Genomic DNA, 14,086 nt, shown 5'->3' on the forward strand with positions numbered 1-14,086 from the left:
TCCTGTGTCCATCAAATTGAGGCGTATATGTTACTTTAACAAACGAGGTGGACAGATGACATCAGGAGAGTAGCTGGGAGCCGTTGGAGGCAAGCGGCCCAGGACCGTGCATTGTGGAACTCCCTACAAAAGACCTATGTCCAGCAGTGGACGTCAATTGGTTGAGATGATGATGATGATGATGATGATGATGATGATGTTACTTTATTTATTTGTTGTGAATACATTAGACATGCATCCAACCTATAACTAAATGAAATGATAAGTACATTCCAAGAGTATACTTGATAATATTTATCCATACAATAAACATGATTTAATTATTATAATTATTTTATCATTAAAACGATAAAATAAAAAAAATTATGAGTATACCCGATAACAAAATATCATTATTTCAAACAAATTAATTTAACTCATCGTTTTAGCAAACATTGTCATTGTTCCTACTAAGTATACATCTATCTATTTTCTATCTATCTGTATATATAAAAGAGAAAGTGTGTGGGTATGTTCCGTATAGGCTCCGGATTGACCTGGCGAGTAATCCTGTAAAGTTTGGTGACGATCAGAGCACTCCTATTTTTGAACTGTCAAACTGTCAAATACAGCTTTTATTTACTATGATGATATTCTATTGTTGGGTGTACATGGGTGTAGATACTGATCTTCATCCGCTCGAGAAGAGAATAGAAGAGAATGAATACGGAGAGAAATAAATGATTTAATATATTATGAGACTTAAATTAAAAATTTAATGATGTAAGTTTATTGTTTAAATAAAATAAAGCAAAATCTAGCCCGGCGAAGCGGGCTGGGTACGCTAGTATGACATAATTTTAAGATTAGTTATTATGTATAATGAAAAACATATTTTATTGTCGTTTTATAGATTAGGAATTCTCGGGTGCAGTAAAACACATAATTTAACTACTAGACCAAGGCAGTTAATTGTACCTTTAGTTAACTCATAGGTACTAGGGCTCCAGGAAAAGAAGGAGTTAAGAGCCACTTTTTGAGTGTTAAGCCTCATGTGCCTGTAATAACACCGGCAACCACTCTTCAGATCGGAACATAGCAATACTGCTTGGCGGCAGAAATAAGCATGCCGGCAGTACTAGTAAAAGAGTAAAATAAAACTGCTTGAGTTGAAGTGAGCCACAGGACAGGAGTTTACGAATACGAGTCACGGAATTGCTATTCCTTTTAAGACTTTTACATAAAATTCAAGAAAAAAAAGCGTTTTTCTCGCACCTGTGAAGGTTTGATGGTAGAGAATGCTTACCTTATAAATAGTTGGGCAATGAAAATTAAAAAAAAAAAGTCTGAAACTTGTTTTTCTTTTTGTGGTGTATAAAGTGTGTGTGGTAAAGTGTATAAAATAACTAAAATAAATAAATATAAGTACTCACTTCTGAAAAACAAACAGCCCCATGGTGACGGCGGAGAAGAGCAAGAAGGAGTAGGGGCCGATGACGTCACGCATGGTGGGGAAGCACATGCCCACCAGGAAGTTGCCCCCCCAGTTGGCGAGCGAGCCCCACGCCATGCCCGCGGGCCGCGGCGCCACCTCGAACATCTCTGACCAACACAAAACAATCTTATTCATTTCTGTAGCCCTAGTAAATTTGCTCAAAAATTCTTTAGGCAGAACGTTTGTAAAACAAAAATCAGAAGTACTTGCGACTCTAAAACGAGTCCTTTCCAATTTCTGATCATACAAAAATCTACAATAATTGGTCTGATAATATTATAATTGAATAAAAATCGTAATACTTTTAGAAAAATCGGCATATTAAGTATTTGCCCACGGTGCTTTATTGGTTCAAGTGTCCTGATGAGACCATTCTTTTTTCACATATTTAAATTAATATTTACATAATTCTATAAAAAATAATGTGTGATATTCTGGACACACGGAGACCCATTTGTATAAATTATAAATAATTTACCAAGAGGCGGGTCTTTTTTTTCCTCCTATTGAAGGTCTTTTTTTCACAATTCCTTAAATGTTAACAATTTTTACATGACATCCACTCAGCCAATCATAGCGTGCCAAATAAAACAGCGCAGGCGCAGTGGGCAGCGACCGTGCTTTCTGAGTCCAAGGTCGTTGGTTCGATTCCCACAACTGGAACATGTTTGTGTGAAGATCATGAATGTTTATTCAGTGTCTGGGTGTTTATCTGTATATTGTAAGTATTTATGTGTATTATTCATCAGCTGACTTAGTACCCATAACACAAGCTACGCTTACTTTGGGGCTAGATGTCGATGTGTGTGTGTGTAATTGTGTATTGTCGTAGTTTATTTATTTATTTTTTAAAAGCCTAAACATATTTAAGACTTCTAATCCCCATATTATGTTGATCTTTGTTAAGTATAGGCTCTCGGTTTCTGACAATTATCAGTTATCATAACAGAGAGGGTGTGTGCCCAGTGACTAATATATATAATTAAGTCTTACCGAAATAAGACTGTCAAAAATATTAAAGACTCATTTGAGTGTTCCCCTCCACGGAAATCTTTAGTAAAAGGCGAAAGATTTATACGTTTTGAAGGGAAACCAGAGTTAACAATAAAGTGATTTCTCTCAGTACTTATGTATCTTAACAAAAAATCTCCATAGCGCGATACATAATGTACAAGCTTTGATATAGCGACATCTAGCGGTGTATAGCGATACTAGAAAATCTGCGATGACGCATGCCTTCTTAGTTCTCGCAGACTGTATAGATGGCGCTGTTATGTAATAAGTACCTGAAGCAATAAAATATGGTATCGGACCAAGTCCAAACCCGTAGACTAGAACGTAGGCCAACACTGCGATCATGCAGACGTAAGGCATCCACGACGCTGCATCCTGAAAAAAAAAATTAAACTGGTTGAGTATACCAAGAAATGGATGGTAAGTAATTTAAGCTGATATCTATGGTATGGTATCAAGGTTAATTTCCGTAATTGTTTTAAATGTTTGTTTAATGTTTTTTAATTTTTTTTTTGGTGATTTTAATTTGTTGAATTGTTTGAGAGTATTATCCGATTATTATTAGGGTGGCCCCATTGCTATCAAGTTCTAATGTGAATCCAGTCAAATTTTATAACCATGTGTTTTTTGAGCTCTCTTTTATTTATTTTATTTAATTATCAAGCGACCCAGGACCGTTGAAGTTTTAACAAAAGCCCTATCTGCAGAGGACGTCGAGGTTGTTGTTGATGTGAGTGATGATGATAAAAAAACTATATCAATTAGCATTTAGATTTGTATCACTACAGCTGAAGCGGGCCTCATTACAAGATAGATTTGTATCACTACAAATAAAGAAAAAAATCACCTGAGGATGCTCCGGTGCGAAACGTGCGATCTTCGGCAATGTACCCTCACATTGCCGAAGATATGTTTGGTGTGGAGTATAAGGATTGAAGAAATTATAAATTACACCATACAGACTCTCCTGCTTTTCGCGAAGTATAGCAAATAAAGCTTCATTTTCATAATATACCTACTGTTTGTACACAATGCACTGCATGCAATAAAAGCTGAATGAGGATTCCGTATGTTCTTAATTCAAAGCGTGGGTATCATCAATTTTATACATTTAAAATACATATAAAAATATTCGGAAACGACAGGATTTGAACCTGCGACTCTTGGGCAATCGCGGCCGGAGCGCTTTCACCATCAATGCCGAAATTAGTATATGCCTTTCACATCAGTCTTATAGCGACTGTAGCGTCATCTAGTAGGAAACGTTGCAGTATCGATCTACTTTTTCAAAGGTCCATATGACAATGAGACACGTTTGAAACAAGTGATGACACATTATTATTATTAAACTCTTTATTTGTATACCACAACATTTAAAATATAACAAAAACAGAAACATCGAAAGAAGTAGTAATACAAAAGGCGGCCTTATCGCTTAATAGCGATCTCTGCCAGGCAACCTTAGAATTAGGAAAAAAAAAAAGAAGAGGAGAATAGACTGCTGGTGGTACAAATATTAAAATACATACATGCAAATAACTACATGCCAATACATAAACTAGTGTGCACAAATAGATAAAAAGTAAATAATATAATAAATAAATAAATATAAAAATAAACTAATATATATAATAACAACACTTACATAATTAAATACTTTAACATGCAATAAATGAGTAAGTACATATATACATACTATTAAAAGTCGTTAACAATATAATGGGCCTTAACTGCTCTTTTAAATATCGCCAGTGATTTGGATCGTCGTATGCTCAATGGAAGCGCATTCCACAACTCCACAGCTCGTACGCTAAACGAACGCTTATAAAATTTTGTCCTATGATAAGGCATACACAGCGTCAGCGCACGGCACGATCTTACACCAGATTGCTCACCAAGAAAAGTGAACTTCTCTTTTAAATACGAGGGAGTATTTAGATGAAATAACACACAGTACAGAAGAGAAAGTACATGCATATCCCGGCGACGACGAATAGGAAGCCACTTGAGTTTTTGTCGAAATTCGGAAACATGGTCATATTTGCGAAGGCCAAATATGAACCGAATAGCAAGATTTTGAAGACGCTCAAGTTTATTAAGCTGATCCTCGGTCAGATTAAGAAAGCTTGCATCCGCATAATCGAGAATAGATAGAAAGAGAGAATGTGCTAGCATAACTTTGGTCGGAATTGGAAGAAATGATTGCAGCCTTCGCAACGAGCTCATCGCCACAAACACTTTCTGACTCAGCTCTTTGACATGCACTGTCCATGACAATTCCCGGTCGAGGTATACACCAAGATCTTTAACAGAGTCACAAAAAGGAATAGCGATGCCATTATAAATAACAGAAGGAATGCTCAGCCAATCAACCCTCGCGATCATTCCTGAGCTACCAATAACGATAGCTTTTGATTTTGCAGGATTGACTTTTAGCCCATATTGCCTGCTCCACTCAGAAATTGCAGCCATATCATTATTTATAGCTGCAACTGCAGAACCAAGATTTTGAAGGGTAGATGAGCGATATATTTGGATATCATCTGCATACATGTGATAGAGAGAAGAGATGTTTTGAGTAATAGAGTTAATAAAAATAGAAAAAAGTAAAGGAGATAACACGCCACCCTGAGGTACCCCAGCCGCAACATCACACCAAGACGAAAAGGACTCGTCAATCTGAATGCGCTGTCGACGGCCATTGAGGTAACTCCGAAACCAGTCTATTACTGATGGAGATATGTTAATAGAGCGTAAAAGACTAAGCAAGATGTCAAAGTCAACTGTATTAAAGGCATTGCTAAAGTCAAGCAGAATAAGAATTGTTAGCTGCTTGTTATCCATTGCCCATCGAATATCATCAGTTACTTTAGCAAGAGCAGTAGCCGTACTATGACCAGGACGAAAGCCAGATTGCAAAGAACTGAGAAGGTTATTCTTATTAAGAAAGAGAGTAAGTTGTTGAGATACGAGTTTTTCAAGAACTTTTGAGAGAAATGGTAATATAGAAATGGGGCGAAAATCAGAAAACGATGAAGGGTTGTTTTTTTTAGGTAGAGGAATAATCTGAGCAAACTTCCATTCTTCAGGGAATTTGCTACAGAGAATGGAAGAGTTTAAGATATGGGTTAGAATAGGGGAAACAACGTCAAGAATTGGAATGATCATATTACGGGTAATGCTATCTACACCAACAGCATTCGATGCAATGGATATTATGCTCTTCTTAACATCACATTCAGTAAAAGACTCGAAGGTAAATGGTAAAAAGTTAGGAGTTGAGTGGGAAGAAAGAATTCTAAGAGTACGTTCTTTATCGGAACTATTAATTGTATCAGAAGTAGAAAAATGTTTATTTAGGAGTTCGATATCAACGTTAATAGAAGATCTATGAGATGATTTACCAACTCCAAGAGACTCAAGAAACTTCCAGGTTTTAGCAGTGTCACCACTTTCAACAGACTTATGAATATGGCGTCGTTGAGAATCCCTACACAATGTATTACAGCGATTCCGTGCTTTATGATATTTTTCCCGGTTAGCGTCAGTATTATTTGTTTTGTATTTATATTTCGCCGCGATCTTTTTGTCCATTAAAATTTTTATCTCTTCTGATAACCAAGGCGCCGGTAGATGTTTCAGCTTGATTGGTCTTAACGGAGCATGCGTATCGTAGAGTTGCGTTATCAGGGAATTAAATATCTCAATTTTGCGGTCAACTGAGTCAACAGCTGCGATAGCCGCCCAGTCCAGATGACTAGCATCATCACACAAGCGACGGCTGTCAATTCCTCCAAAGTTACGCCGCAGAAGTACCCTCGATTTTGCTTTAAGTGGACGTATTTTATATGAAAGATAAATCAAATCATGGTAAGAAAATGCATCGGCAGGACACTGGCCATGCTTAAAGACGAAATCCGGAGAAGATACCATAATAAGGTCAAGAAGAGAAGGAGTACAACCAGGGGAATAATGCGTAGCAGCAAGGGGCAGGACAGACAAATTACAGGATTCCACTGTAGTCAAAAATTTCTTGCTGCGATAATCATTTTTGAGTAAACACGTATTAAAATCTCCAAAAATAATGGAGTGGCTATAAAGAGGAACTTCTTTCTCTAATAAGGATTCAAAAGAACGAAAGTAGTCAGAAACGTATGGTGGACAATAGAACACTCCAAGAAGAATTTTGGTATGGGAAATAAGAACTTCAACAAGTAGGTGCTCAGCAGCATCAGGTAAGGGGGGTTGTGAAGACATACTAATAACAGTAAAAGGAATATAAGAACGCAAGTAGATCGCTACTCCACCACCCCCCTTACCAACACGGTCATTGCGAATAAGCCTAAAACCTGGCAGCGAATAAGAGGTAGAAGGTAAACAAGTTTTAAGCCAAGACTCAGACACTAGTATAGCATGTATGTTACGGGAATCAAAAGATGCAAGCATATCAGGATAATGAGCTGGGATACTTTGTGCATTAATATGAATGACATTAAGGTTCTTCAAACAATCTGAGAAGCAAGAATCAAGAGTTTTATCAAGTGGAAGGAAAGATGTACTGTGGAAACTATCATCACTAGACGACATAGACAGAAAAACATCACTGTCCATACTGTTCAACGACATTGTATAGAATAAAATAATATATCAAATAATAAATATAAAAAAAAAAATAATAAAAATAACAAATATAAAGCAATATATATATAAACTTAAAGAGTAAAAGAAAAAAAAAAAAAAAAAATTCTAACTATGGTATTAATATATAGATTTTCCTAATCCGCCAGCTGCATCTTGAAAACATAAGAATATTAGACAATTAAAACATTTGCACAGAAAATATTGAGGTTAAACAAAAAAAAAAAACAATTAACAAAACTGCGTATAACAAAATAACAATAAAACATAATAGTGTGTTGCAGGCCTTATAAAGTCTATGCTTCAATTTGGTTATGTTTCTAAACGAACTACCAAATACTCGTCAGTCAAAGTCATCTGTCACCGCTTGTCAGATGTCATTGTCAGACATTGAGAGTGCTCTTACCCACAATAACAAAACCTAAATAATTAAACAAAAGTATAAAGTAAACTACAACAAAGAACATAATAAATTGATTAGAAGCTACTACCAAAAAAGATTATACTAATTATTTCATAACAGAACAAATACAAAGCGAGCCAAACAGAACAGTGCCAAGAACTGTAATTTTAAAAGAAACTAGTTGTATTCATTTTTTAATGATACGCTTCATTCTTGTGTTGGCGGCTCTGGTGTCCTTGGGGGCTTCAAACGAAGTAGCAGGCGCAACGGCAGGCGCAACGGCAGGCACAGGCACATCCTGAATGGAAGATGGGATAGCGTTCAACTCTGTCATAGTCGTGACGCGATGCCGTTTCCCACTGGAGTCAAGCACCATAATGGTCCCGTTCCTGGTCCAACACCTCGCCACACCAAATCGCTGTCGAGCCGCAAGGAATGTAGAGTGGCGACTTTTAATAAGGAATTCAGAAATGGTTACCCCGGTGCCCTTCAAGTTAGTCTTAGCCGACCAAACTGCATCCCTGAGTGACGAGTCTCTGAATTTAATAAGAACAGCACGAGGTTTGTTACCACCCATACGACCCAAGCGATGACAGCGGCTTAAAGAGTCTGGGGACAGTTTTGACACTTTAAGGTGCCCGGATAAAACTTTACACACTAAAGCACTGGGCTCATCTTTGTCTGACTCAGCAACTCCATGCACAAGAAGAATCTTCTTTCTTGACCGCATTTCTATTTCATCCTGCTGTCTTGCCAAAAGCTCCACCTGCAGCTGCAGATTCTCCAAGGCAGTAAGAACAAACGATCTAAACGCCCCAAACTGCGAGTTGATGTTAGAAGTTGGACTAGTGGCAGGGATGGCACCCTTTAACTCCTTTTGGAATTCCGCCATTCTTGCATTAAAGTGATCATTGATCTCGTTCAAGCTTCTTTTAAGTGCTTCCATTGTACGTGTCAGTGTTAAAGTTAGGTTAAGTATTGCACACGGTCACTGTTAAGGATAAGTTTTGTGCAAATGTTTGTGAGCAAGCTTTTGGACTTAGGCTATTCACAGGTACATATTTTAGCACTCCTAAGCACTTAATGTAAATTTAATTAATTATTAAAAACGGAGCAGAAAATTTTTCGACTTATTTATTTAACGCCTACCCACCAAAAAACTTTGCACAAAACACATTGCTTTTTTTATATTTTTATAATTTTTTATTAGTGTTTTTACCTACTAATTGGAGGAGTTATAGAGTCGCAGGTTCAAATCCTGTCGGTTCCGAAAATTTTTATATGCATTTTAAAATTTATAAATCAAAGCTTACAATCAACGCCATAGCGGCAGCCAGCGTCGCCAGCAGCAGCGAGGCCGCCAGCACGGAGGCCAGCAGCAGCGGGCGGCGGCCGGCGCGCGGCAGTAGCCGCAGCATGAGCGCCGCCGTGCACACGTTGATGGCGCCCGAGCCGATGGTGGCGTACTGCGCCCGCTGCGCCGACAGCCCCGCCTGCCGGAAGATCGTCTGCGAGTAGTAGAACACCTGCAAGAAACCTTCACATTAAATACGGAAAAACTACCACTACAAAAACAGCCGAAACCCATAAATAATTTGAAGAGCGACATGGAAATAACCAGCTTGGGGTCCCCCCCCCCTCCGGACACCTAAAAAATGCATAAGCCGCCCAAGGTACAGACAGACAGACTGGCAAAAATAAAAAAAAATACAAGGGGGAATTTAGGGCCGCTTCCTTAAAGCTGGTTACCCAAAAATGCATGCGGCGGCCGAGATACAGACAGGTTATAGAGGACCCTCTTAATACATATAAATATAAACCTTTTGAGGAGAAATGTAAGGAATTCTTAATGAATAAAAGTTACTATGCAATTAGTGACTATTGAGGTGCGACATTATTTCACAAAATAATTACTATTATACAAACATGATGTGCATGCTGTTAAGCGGAATTTGGTTAAGAGCTTTACGACCTGTTTACAAATTCATAAATAAATAAATAATTTAAGCTCATGCATCATGTTCACCGCACAAACATTCTCCAGTTGTAGGAATCGAACCCACAGCCTCGGACTCGGAAAACAGGGTCGCTGCCCACTACGCCAATAGGCCGTGAATTATTTTCATCTTACCGCATTGATGCCGCTGGTCTGTTGTCCGGCTTGCATGGAACACGTCAGCAGTAGCGGCAAACGCAACTTCGGTTCCTTTAGCACTCTCAGCATGCTCCAATTTTCCCCTGAACTACCCTCGTTTCTGCTCTCTTCTTTCAATAATTCTAAATCCTCTGTAAGGACACTTGGTGACACACCTCTGAGACGGCTCAGTTCTGAAAGACATAAATGAAATCAACACTCAACACTATAATATAAATATATATATGTATGTATATGTATATATATATATATTATAGTGTTATAGTTTATATTATAGTGCATTCCACAATTCAGTAGCTTTGACAGTGAACGAATGCTTGTAAAACTTCATTTATTCTTCAGTAATAAAACCAAATGGATAACCACTCCTTTTTTTAAGTCGGTTAATAATGACTGTTTTATACAAAATGAATATTATTTTTTATCGTTACATACGAAATACAAAAATTCAATTATATAGCGTGGCGATGCGTCGCCACGCCATAAATCAGGTTTACCCTCCGCCTAAAGATGTTTCACATCAAAACAAAAACACTTTCGCATTTATATCATTGCATTAGTATGAACTAGCGGATAGGTGGTAAACAATAAATTCTCACCACTAATGGCAGCTGCCTCGTTTCTCTTAACAACAAAGAGGTACTTTGGGCTCTCGGGCAGTATACACAGCACCGGTAGGCTTACTATGACTAGCAACGCATAAACGGACAGAAGGTAGGGCCAATCGTTCTCACCACCTGGAAAACAACATCATCAGCATCAATTACCAGCCCATTTGTAATTGTATTATTTGCCTTATTAATTTAAAATGACATTATTACTTATTTATGATTATTGTATTTTTATTCTTTAAATTGTAAAGTAATTTATGTTTTATTTTTTATTTTTATAAACATTTGCACGCCGTCTGTGACCTTCGGTTGTGAAGGGTCTGTTTAGTGAAATGTGTTCTTGTTATGTACCCACAGTTTGGCAAATAAATAAATATTATTATTATCTGTGTACACTTTAGTGTCTCAGCTAACAGCTGGTATTTCAGGTGTGCACGGACCTAAGTCAAATGCACACCCAGAGTCAAAAAAAAAGACAATTACTTAATAATTAATTAAGTTAATCATTAAGGTTGTGGGTTTGTATGTGTGTAGGATTGTGTTTGTGGGAAATGTCATGCTGTGTAGAATGTTGTTGGTGGATACTATTGTGATTGTGCGTGGGTTCACCAGTTCGACGTGTAGGCTCTTCACTACCCTGTAAGAATTTACGGACTATCCTGCAAGTGTTCAGGATTACAGCTTTTTGGAGAGATATGTAGGTGAATTCCGGTAAATTGAGCAAGCTGAGTGACTGGTGAAGTTGTTTGCGAATGACACCTGTAGTGAATAATACTATGGGAACTATGTTAACTTCATTAAGCCGCCACATGCGCTTTATCTCGTCTTTAAGGTCTGTATATTTTGAAAGTTTTTCGGATATTGTGTTTGGTAAATTATGTGTGTTGGGTATAGCTATGTCTATGATGATTGCAGTTCGGTTCTTTTTATCTTGAAGTGCAATGTCAGGTCTATTGTAATAGATTGTTCTATCAGTAAGAATTGCACGGTCAAAATACAGTCTGTATTCGTTGTTTTCGAGAACTGATTCTGGTACATATTTATTAGGGCACGGGTCTTCTCCCAGAATAAGGAAGGGTTAAAGCCGCAGTCTACTACTCTAGCCTAATGCGGATTGGTAGACATCACACGCTCTTGAGAACCTAATGAAGTACTGTAAGGCAAAAAAAAAAATGTTAACATCTCGATTACATTAAATCATGCAGGTTTCCTCACGATGTTTTTCCATCAACGTCAAAGCAAAGTAAGTTTATTTTTGAAATGAAATTATACTTTATTGTACACCTAACATAATGAAATTACAAAAAAACACTAAATAAAACACACGGGTGCAATGGACCGCCTTATCGCTAAAATGCGATCTGCGCCAGGCAACCCAAACAAGGAAAAAGAAAAAATTAAACTAATTAAACTTATATATACTATTAATTAAGGTCGATAATTTATAAAATGGTAAAAAGTGAAAAAAAAATACAGTAGGATGAAACCCGTTAAAAAAGGACGAGAATATAACATAAATGAAAGGAAAAATAATTTACGGGCGATCTGAGGTCGGAAAGTGGAAGGGGGTGAGTTTTTAAGGATAAGTCCTATGGAAAAAATGAAATGACAAGGTTGTAGGTAATAAAGAGACCTACAACTTTTGTAATATCACTTTTATCACATAACCTCAAAATTTATGTGAAAAATTCAAATAATCAAGTTTTTGGTTTTTTATTTTAATCTTAAGCAAAAAAAATTTTTTCATTTCACGTTTTCATTCACGAAATTTTGTGATAACTTACCTATTTATGTTCTAAAGACACTGTAATTTTTTGATTTGAAATATTTATTTTTTCACCTTGCTTTGACTTAATATCAAAAAAACACCCTAATTTTCAATGGAAAATTCTCGCGTCAAAATATTAGCTTTTAAAAAAGTTGGGGATTTTTTGGTTCGTTGAAAACTCTTCTTTCTGATAATGTAAAAAAAATATATACATTACCATGGTAAATTTTCTCAGAAATATGGTTATAACTTAAAACTAAAGCTAGGAGGGTTCCATACTCGCCATGGTCTAAGAAGAGCCCTCAACAAACTTAGCCGGGTAAATTTTTTTTGCTATCACCATCTCACAATAAAATAATAGCTATGAAGCAATTCACACCCAAGCTTTTTTATCGTTTAAGTAATGCAATGATGAGAAACCGTGTCACCTGATTCTGAGCATTTTTCGGTATAACCCTAATTTTAATATGTCATGGAATTCCGCAAAGTAACGCCTGCTTCTATACATTACATACAAAAGACTTTAAATCCGTTTTCGGGGAGGTCTGAGTTGCTTTTTGACCGGAACTCACCCAATATAGAGTCAAGGCCCATAACTTGTCCAACGAACACGCCAACATTGACGCCCATTGGACACGCCACGCCCATCGCGCCTGTTAGTGCCGCTGGCGACAGTTCGGTTAAATACATCGGGACTATACTGGTTGTTAAACCTGGAGAAAAATATGACATTAGTTATTCAGAACCAATAAACAATCTGAACAAGTTTGACTTTTTGTTTGAATGCGCTAATCTCTGGAACTCTCGGTCTGGAACTCATCATCATGACGTCAACCCATTACAGGCCATGGGGTCCCCTCCAACAATGAGATGCGGTAAAGGCCGTAATCAACGCTGGCCCAGAGTGGATTGGTGGAATCCAAACACTGAGAGTTCTACATAATGTTCTAAAAGAGAACATTATGTAGAACTATCAGGCATGCACGTTCCGTCACGATGTTTTCCTTCACCGTTGAAGCAAGTGATATCTTAATTACTTAAAACGCACATAACTTAGAAAATTAAGAGATGCGTGCTGGGATTCGAACTCGACCCCACGGAAGTAAAGTCGAGCTTTTACCCACTGGGCTAATGTTATTATAACCCAATTTTTATCCCTTGACTGCAATCGCATAGTGGCAATAGGTGTGCACTGGGTTTTGGATCAGGGTAGGCATAAAGCCGTAAACTCTACCCCTTTTACAAGTTACATACAACTTTTCGGTAGGCAGTGCTAATACGCATGTATGAATTGCACGCCACTGTCTGGTGATCCATACCTCTAATTGAATTCTACGCGACATCGTACCGAAACGCTAACTCGCTTCGCTAGGGTGGTAATTAGCCAAGGCCGAAGCTTCCAACTAGGGAATTTTTTTTACTATTCTTTATAATTAAATTATTCATTTACCTCCGGACAGACCGACAAGTAATCTACCAATGAGCAGCATTTCTACAGAGTCTGCTTCGCGGCAGAATAGAAAAAGCACGGCGCCGGCGAGGGACAAAATATTCGTTAATATTGTCGCCTTTTTTCTGTGAAAAGAAAAACAATATTGTGAGTATATTGCATAAAAGCAGGCGTTACTTTGCGGAATTCCATGATACACGATTATAAGTAAATGAATATACTAAGACAATACTTTATTTATTAATTTTTAAATTCTGTCTTATCTATATATTTTATTTATTTTGTGTTAAATTTTGTATATGGGTCCCCGACCTGAAATAAAATGATTTTTTTTTTTTTTTTTTTATTTTTTATTTTATTAATACACACATCGCTATCTAGCCCCAAAGTAAGCGTAGCTTGTCTTATGGGTGCTAAGATGACTGATGCATATTTTTATAATTACATAAATACTTATACATACAAACACCCAGACACCGAAAAACACTTATGTTCATCACACACACACACATTTTCCAGTAGTGGGAATCGAAATCGTTGTGGGCCCTTGGACTCAGAAAGCAGGGTCGCGGC

General features: G+C 37.3%; 1 protein-coding gene and 1 non-coding gene across 3 annotated transcripts in view; both read right to left on the reverse strand.

Annotated features, from left to right (window-relative positions):
* The window catches only part of LOC120624458 (solute carrier family 2, facilitated glucose transporter member 1-like), a 30,871-nt gene that overhangs the window by 2,314 nt on the left and 14,471 nt on the right, over positions 1-14,086 (reverse strand). For both annotated transcript variants that reach the window (XM_039891020.1, XM_039891021.1), the window contains exons 4-10: positions 13,514-13,638; positions 12,636-12,776; positions 10,284-10,421; positions 9,661-9,857; positions 8,843-9,055; positions 2,761-2,863; positions 1,413-1,581 (exon numbers count right to left, since the gene is read on the reverse strand). In XM_039891020.1, coding sequence (XP_039746954.1) covers positions 1,413-1,581; positions 2,761-2,863; positions 8,843-9,055; positions 9,661-9,857; positions 10,284-10,421; positions 12,636-12,776; positions 13,514-13,638 — 1,086 coding nt within the window. The remainder of the gene's footprint in view (positions 1-1,412; positions 1,582-2,760; positions 2,864-8,842; positions 9,056-9,660; positions 9,858-10,283; positions 10,422-12,635; positions 12,777-13,513; positions 13,639-14,086) is intronic.
* On the reverse strand, positions 2,460-2,575 carry LOC120624823. The gene has a single exon (XR_005658781.1). It is a non-coding gene; the product is annotated as a U5 spliceosomal RNA (small nuclear RNA).

This window comes from Pararge aegeria, chromosome 6, assembly GCF_905163445.1.
Source record: "Pararge aegeria chromosome 6, ilParAegt1.1, whole genome shotgun sequence".
NCBI classification, from domain to species: Eukaryota; Metazoa; Arthropoda; class Insecta; order Lepidoptera; family Nymphalidae; genus Pararge; species Pararge aegeria.